We start from the raw sequence: 8,161 nt of genomic DNA, 5'->3' as shown, positions 1-8,161 counted from the left end.
ACAGTGTGTTGGCCACTCCCTGTTTACATATTTGCTCCTGCTCAGACAGGAATACAAGACCTTTCCTGCTGCACCCTTACTTAGACTCTTATTTCATGGTAGATAATCATTGCTCCATGAGGACAGAGATCATCTGGCCTCACGGAGATAAAAAAAAAAGCCAGATATTTTGTCAAACTGCTTTATTAGTGTAATTGCCATGTTCACTTTACATCACACACAAAGCCCACACCTGTACAGAAATGTCAGGAACTGTTAGTTTTGCAGTCATGTGTGTCCTGCTCCATCAGTCGGCTTAACTGCGAACAACTAACACCGTTCTTGGTTTAAAACTGACTTCAGGACTCAACAGTCACATATATTTGCGCTTCATTTCCCAACTGTCTGTCTTGCATAATCTGTCCTATGAAAACAAAAAGTTTAAAAAGCTCCTTCATCTTGTCTGACATTACTCTGCCCTCTGCTGGGGACTAATGAAGACTTCTTGGCTCTGAAATGAAAATCAACATTTTATACATATATATAGATCAAGTATTTCAGATAATTTCTTGTACAATTCCTCATAAAATATGACACAGTACAAAATACAAAAACATTAACAATCTGTCTTTGGTTGAAAAGAACACTTTGATTTTAATAACACAGAAATAAAAAACATGTATTTAACTTGACATATACATATAAAGTAAGGATATAAAGTGAGGGTCTCCATGTAGGTGTTTATTTCCAGAGATCAAATGTGCTCCTCAGTGACCAGGCAGTAGAAGTCTGTGCGGGCTCCATAGTTGCGTGATCCCAGATCAGACACGTCGATGTCTGAGGTTTTGGGTTCAACCTCCGTGATGGGAGCAGCAGGGAGAACCGGAGCTTTACAGGCCAGAGCCTTGTACACAGGGAGGCGCAGACCTACAACAGAGACACAAAAGGTGAAACGTGTCCCAACTAATTAAGAAATAGTCCTTTAACGTTGTAGTGTTTAGTCTGCATTATGCATATTTTTTATATAAAAGAGTCTCTTGATAGTTGAGCATCTCATCTGAATTTTAGATTACATTTTTTTAGCTGTTTTTGTTTTGGTCGGTCTATATATCTCAATAACTATTGGATGGTCTGCTATGAAGTTTGGCACAGATATTCATGGTGTCGGAGGATGAATCCTGCTTATTGTTGTGATCTCTGATTTTTCCTCTTTCGTAACAATGAGGACGGCTTTTAAGGTTTTGACGAAAATATGACAACAGTTGGATGAGTTTCCATGTAATTCTGTTGAAAGATTCACACCCTCCTCATCATGATCTGTAAAAAGAAAATTTACGACCAAAATTACAACACGACCAAAATTAATGACATTCCAATCAGCTTTAATTGTACTTTGTGTTCAGTGCTGATTGTTAGCATGCCAACACTCTAAACTAACAAGGTGAAAATGGCAAACATTGACAGAGCCATTAACGTAGCTTTAAACTCCCAAATCGTTTTACTCTGCAGTATTAAGATGCTGTTCCCTCTATTGTTTGTTTAGTATCTTCTGATACAAAGCAGCACAGACCAGCTTGTTTAGAAAATATGTGCAAGCTCAACATGTCATATGTTAAAAATTAACTGGTTCAGTCAGTGTTTGTTGATTCAAACTAGACTCAAATTAGGTCAAAGGTCAAGTTAAGTAGAGTAGGTTTTGGTTGCAAGCTGTTAAAAAACAGAGAGGACTCTCTTGTCAAGTCAAAGCTTGAACACTTTCACAGTTCTTGTAATAAACAACACAAGAAGTGCCAAACAGTTAATGGCCACTTGCGTCTCTAGATCACAATTATTAACAGTTTTCAAACATGAGTATGCTGGTGGCAATGAACGTCTCAGTGAGCAGAATCAGTTACCAGTTATCAGTTATTTAAACATGTGAGTGCAGCTTTAATATAGATTTATTTTGTTTGTCTGCAAACATAATGAGTTCTGTTGATCCCAATGTCCTTATTTATTTTATCCTCATGTGAAGAGCACCTAACACTTACATTAAAACATTAGCCACTGTTGATGGCTGCTCTTACCCAGGTCTCCAGCAGGGTCTGTGTCTGAGCGGCAGTCCAGGTAGTCGGGGTCAAGGGTCAGCATGGGGTCTTTGTCATCCTGTAGCATAGTCTGAGGGTCGCCTGCATTCTCGCTGTGGAAAAAGACCCTGCGAGGCATCGCTAAGCCCAGCTCCTTCCAGAAAACTGACGACGGGGTCTGTGGACACCAAACATATTATAAACACTCAAAAAGTCAAATTGAAGCATGAATTACTCTTAAACTGCAGAAGCCTTACGTGTGTGGTGTACATCTTCAAGTCTTTTTGTCTTTTTCTCTTGCCTGCATGAGAATACTGATTACTGCTATAAAACTAAACTCATATATTTGTTTTGAGAGACTGAATTACTCTTAATCAGCTTCTTATTATGAGTCATGAGGTTCTGCTTGAATTCAACATTTCCTATTTAAGTTGGAGCAGTTTTGACAATTTTACTGAGAGTGAAAGTCTGTAGTAGGCAGGGCTCAGATAGAGAAAGGTGATATGTGATAGGTGATTAGGGTTATGTGAGAAAATCCAAACAAAACATTTGCACAAATAATATCAAAATATTATTGCATTCATATTTCCCATTTTAAACATAAACTCTGATTGCTGTTTACAATGCATTAATATTTTATGTTTTAGAAATCTTCTCCAGATCTGAATAACTTGAGTATCACAGAACTGTCACATGATTTTACTGTAATACTAACTTCAAGGGAAACACAGTATGTTCCCAGATTACAACCCTGAACATATTTACACATACTGTATAATCACACACTAATACATTTTTTCTATGCAAGTTAACTGAAATACTATTTACCTTTGGGTTATTTTTTTGTTCCTTCAAAAGTGTATAATCACTATGTTTAATTATGTGTTCTGCTGTAAGCGTGCTCTGAAAGGTTTTGCTCACAGGGGCACAAATGAGCGTTAATGCAGGTCTTACCACAGAGTTGTGCCTCCAGGTAAGTATGGTGAGGCTGTGCTGGTGCTCATTGAGCTGCTGTTTGACCTCAGGACTCATGCGTTTAGACTGTCCCTCCAACAGGATGAGGATGGGCTGCTGACACAGCTCCAACAAATGCAGAAGGCCCTGCCTGTGAACACGCACAGCTCCCGTATGTTATGACAGGATATAAACAGAACAGTATTATGGCAGCAACAGTGACCTCAAGTGGCTTTGTACTAATGCTACCCTCATGTTTTTTTATGAGGGGAACAGTGTTGTTTCCTTTTTTATTAAAGAGATTGAAAAGTGAAACAGAAGGGGTAAAAGAGAAAAACTCAATCATTTATATAACTAAAAGACTGTGTTGTTACTGTATGGCAGAATATTGCTGCCACAATGACAAAAATACTTTTCTTGCTATTACTAAATACTAAATTATTTAACAAAATGTTTCTTGTTATAACAACATATATCACTTTACGTTATTATATTGCAGAATGACATTATTATATTATATATTATTTCACAAAATGTGACAAATCTCATTGAAACAAACGTTTTTCTTTATAGTATGATAAGTTGTTATACCAAGAAACTGCAAAAAACTGAATCATTTAGTATCTAGTAATAAAATGAAAATATCTATGTTTTTGTCACGGTGGTAGTATGCTGTTGAAGCTGAGTTTTGTTTGTGCATGTCTTCTGAGAAAGTCAGACCTGAAGTTGTTGGAGCACCAATCCTGCTCGAGGTAAGCATAAGAGAGCAACATGATCAGACGCCGAGAGCGGCTCATGTTCATCAGCAGCTCTGCAGAAGGTTCTGGAGACATATAATATAGTGTGTAGTGCAGTGCTTTGTCAAAAATACCCACTTTATACTACCAAGTAAAAAGTGGGGCAACAGAATTTTTAAATTCTGGATTATAGCAGCAAAAAGCTTGACAGATATGTGATTATAAAAAGTACAGAACAGTAATGTAATCTTACCTGCACCAGGTAGGATATCATTTTCATTGAGGTGCAACTTGTACCCATTTTTATTCTCCAGGTGAGGTTTGAGAATAAAGTTGACAAACTTCCTGTCATAGTCATTGTTCACATAGGAGATGTAGGCGTCATATAATTTCCCATCTGAAGACATGAAGACACAAACCCATAACAGAGGTTTTACATCTATAGTTTCACACATAAGCATATAAGAAAACTTATATTATTTCAACAGAGGTCTCACCATTCAGTTCATAGTCTCCATATGAGTTCCTGTACCAGAGTTTGATGTTCAGGTGATATCTGGAGTACACAAAAGCAGCTGCAGACAGGAGGAGGAGGAGGACAATGGCTGCCATAACAGCAGCTGTGTGGCTGGGTTTCTCTGAGCAGACAAACAGACAAACAAGCAAAAAAATAAGCAGAAAATAATCCATCAACACTTTAAATTAAAATAATAATAATAATAATATTTAAGTTGTAAAAACCTCCGATATAACAAGTGTGAGGCAGCGGACAGACTGTGTGGACAACTGCTTTCTGATCCAATGATGTGAAATACACCTGATCATGTCTTAAGCACACCATGATATGGTTTTTGAGGTTAGTTAGTTAATTAGCCCCGCAGATAATAGGCATATTATAACAAGACACTGCTGATTAACAAAATATGTATATCCTGGTAAAACATAAACAAAGGCATGTAGAGAAAAAAATCTAACAAAATGGACTGTTACATATCTACATTTACCTTGATAAAGAGCTTTTTTCTATTTTCCCAGGTTTTCTCCAAGTAACTGGCTACTTTGCGTGTAGTTTATATGTTTCCCATTTGAACAGCCAACTCATGTTCTTCATTCTTGTAAATGTAGATACCTTTCCCCATTGTGCTTGTCAGGTTCATGTGTGTATTATTTTTATTCTTTGGGTGGGTATTTCTTTGACCATATTACACAAGATGCAAGCAATAACATAAAGAGTCAGCATATTTATATGAAGGCATCTTTAGTTGTCTTACTTATAATCTGTACGCTGAAGTCGGCGGAAATGTTCCTCACTGTGCAGCTGTACAGCCCAAAATCTTCCATCTCCCGCATGGTGATCGTCAGCAAACTGCTTACCATCAGCTGGCCGGCACCTGAGAACCTAATAAGTAGGACAGAAAGCTCTTACCTCCTCTCTCATATACTTTATTGTCAAATACTTTCTTTGATGCAAGTAGATCATTTACTATAGAAAGCTAAATGCTTTAAAAGCTTCACATCACCATGAGGAGGTATTCTGCAAAAGCAGTGTGTGGTTGCTGAGAGGTTGGCCTTCTTTACTCCAGTGCAGCGTGGTGTCACATTGCTTCTCATCCCCGAGGAGGAGAGCAGTGCAGTTTAGTTTCACAGTGGATCCTACATCCCCCCAGAGCCTAGTCTGGCCCCCATTAGGTTCAAATTCTGGAGCTTTGGAGCACTGGGACTCTGTTGTAAAGACATACCACAGTTATCTGTGTCCACTGCAAGAGCTCCAGACAATAGAGGCCATCATGTGTGTTGCCAGAAAAAGTCTGACACAGCCACAGGGCTGCTGGAACGCACGCTGAAACAAAATGCCTCTGTGCAGGTGCAGCCAATAAGCCCTCTCACCCGCCCGCCTCTTGCACACTCTCCACCGCAAGACACAAATAACAGTTTAATGCACGAGCCACACAATTACAGGATCAGGTTTGAAATGACTTTGTTACATCTGGAAAAAGTACTTACCCTTAACTATGAGGTGCACAGTGAATGAAGCTGTGCTGTTGCCCTGCTGCTGACAGGTGTAATTCCCTTGGTCTGCCAAACTGAGGTTGGCAAACTTCAGGTAAGCCTTCCCTTCCTGGGCATCAAGCCGCTGACAGTCCTTCAGCCAGGACAGCTTGAGGTGGGACTGACCGGGCTCCAGAGGGCAGTTCAACTGATATGAGGGCCCTTGCTGCCCCACATGGAGGACCTGCTCCTTAAACCTGCCCTCATCCACGCAAGTCTGAGCTACACATACAAACAGAGGAGGTTGACACAAATATTTTTCTCAGGTTATCATAAAGGATATCATGTAAAGGATTGCTGTGGCTCTAGAAACTTAGATAGCAGCAGTAACCAATAGCTAAAATACTGTATTTTATAATGACACTGACAGAGAAATTGTATTTATTTTGGATCAGTCATGTTGTGGCTGATATCTGAACTTATTAATAGGGTATCAGAGCTGTGGCAGTGATTTGCATTTAATGCTCATGTCTTGGGGGGGGGGGGGCATGTACTTATGTCAAAAATATGTTTCTGTTTCTTTGGCATATTGTATGTCTTTTGCTGTGTTTTTATGCTTGCTGTAGCACAAACTGCCCACTTGGGACAAATGATTTAACTTGAAGTGATACATCCCCGCCTGCTTAATGTTGTGAAATCAAGTACACACAGTAAGCAAATTCCTAGACATTGCTTTGCTTCCTTTGGGACTCACACTTTGCATACAGCCTGTGGAGCAATGGTGCATCAAGGTGAACTTATAGTCTTTCTCCATGACAGATATGGTACATATGCGTGTATTGGTGACTTATATATTACAAAAAACACTGAATCAGCTTCAGTTTAAGTACATTTCTATCCGTTTTGATCAAATCCTCACATGTAGGACTACTTAATCCTGTCAGGACAGTTTACAATAGCAAACAACAAACCTGTTCCTCTGGATATTCCACACATGCGCACATGTAGATCATTAACCAAAACTAAAACAAATAACCCGAATCTCTCTGTCCCCTTTTTGATATGGCTTTGCATTATTTTTTGCCCTCAAACACATGACACATCGGGGTCCAAAGTCCAGGTCTTGTCCTCCAGTTGCCAGGCAGCATCATGTGACTGTGTGACAGATACTGTGAGAATAAACACAGTGACCACATGTGCATTGACCTGTGACTGGTGCGCCTCCAGTGTCCCCATGGTGACTAAAACTGGCTTCAAAGAGCGAAGTATGACAGAAATAAATAAAAAAGATGACTCCCCCTTTAAACAATGTATTAAAAACTTCCCAGTAAAGCACACACCTGTCCATCTGTGCACATACAAGTAAAACAAGTGTAAGTTTTACATCCTTACCGACTACGAGGGAAGTCCTGCTCCATAAACCAGCCAACACAAATATGAAAGCGAAAATCACAGCCATGAGCCACAGTCTTCCTCTTCCTTCTTCCTCAGGTGAGATATAGTGGAGTTTTTTGTGTCTGTGTATTTACCTACATTACTACCAAAACGTATTAGCTTGTTACAATTTAGTTACAGTTCGTGGAGAGGTGATTCCGCAGACGTCAGCCAAGTAGTTGATATCTGCACCTGAGCGGACCTGAGTCTTCTGGCTATTGGCTCTGCGCAGTCATGTGACACATGCACCAGTTTCCACCTGAAACTCATTTACATCCTCCTGCGCCACCCTATTTCACAATGAAACTGAGCCTTCTTCTTTCTTTCTTTCTTTCTTTCTTTCTTTCTTTCTTTCTTTCTTTCTTTCTTTCTTTCTTTCTTTATCAATGTCTTTCTTACACTCACAATTGAAAACTCACTATTTTATATCGAAGCCCACTTCCGCCAATGTGGAAGTTTTTCATTATTAAAATAATGAAAAAGGATACGAAAGATATCAGTCATTATTTTGAGATACTAAGTCATTATTTATGAGATATTAAGTCATATTTTGAGATACTTAGTCATTATTTTGAGATAGTTTCACAGTTTTTGAGATACTAAGTCGTTATTTTGAGATACTAAGTCATCATTTTGAGATACTTAGTCATTATTTTGAGATACTAAGTCATCATTTTGAGATACTAACTCATTATCTTTGAGATATTAAGTCATATTTTGAGATACTAACTCATTATTTTGAGATAGTTTCACAGTTTTTGAGATACTAAGTCGTTATTTTGAGATACTAAGTCATTATTTTGAGTTACTAAGTCATTATTTTTGAAAAAGGTTTCTCATTATATTTTTTTTCATCACATTGGCGGAAACAGGCTTTCATAATTGTAGAACTGATTTTAATGTGTGATTAATGATGTCTGTCACGTTTTTTAATGTGTTGTTTTCTATGCTGTAATTTTTGTTTGTTTGTTTATAGTCTGTAATATGCTTTTAGTGTGTTGT

The 8,161-nt window shown here is 38.5% G+C and overlaps 1 protein-coding gene across 2 annotated transcripts; it reads right to left on the bottom strand.

The window, feature by feature from the left end:
- Positions 1-165: 165 nt before the first annotated feature.
- On the bottom strand, positions 166-7,392 carry sigirr (single immunoglobulin and toll-interleukin 1 receptor (TIR) domain). Of its 2 annotated transcripts, none has more exons than XM_062421199.1 (10): positions 7,118-7,392; positions 5,741-6,007; positions 5,257-5,458; positions 5,008-5,135; positions 4,234-4,374; positions 3,990-4,133; positions 3,720-3,822; positions 3,000-3,150; positions 2,046-2,223; positions 166-906 (listed from the first exon to the last, which is right to left on the bottom strand). In XM_062421199.1, the coding sequence occupies exons 1-10, from the start codon at positions 7,182-7,184 to the stop codon at positions 734-736; spliced, it is 1,554 nt and encodes a 517-aa protein (XP_062277183.1). In that variant the 5' UTR covers positions 7,185-7,392; the 3' UTR covers positions 166-733. The 2 variants fall into 2 exon arrangements, with proteins under 2 accessions (XP_062277183.1, XP_062277184.1); XM_062421200.1 differs by lacking the exon at positions 166-906 and adding an exon at positions 916-1,296.
- Between the last annotated feature and the right edge of the window lie 769 nt (positions 7,393-8,161).

The sequence above is a fragment of the Scomber scombrus genome, chromosome 6 (genome assembly GCF_963691925.1).
Source record: "Scomber scombrus chromosome 6, fScoSco1.1, whole genome shotgun sequence".
Taxonomy (NCBI): Eukaryota; Metazoa; Chordata; class Actinopteri; order Scombriformes; family Scombridae; genus Scomber; species Scomber scombrus.
Note: the sequence above shows the minus strand (reverse complement) of the source record. Positions and strands in the feature narration are given on the sequence as shown.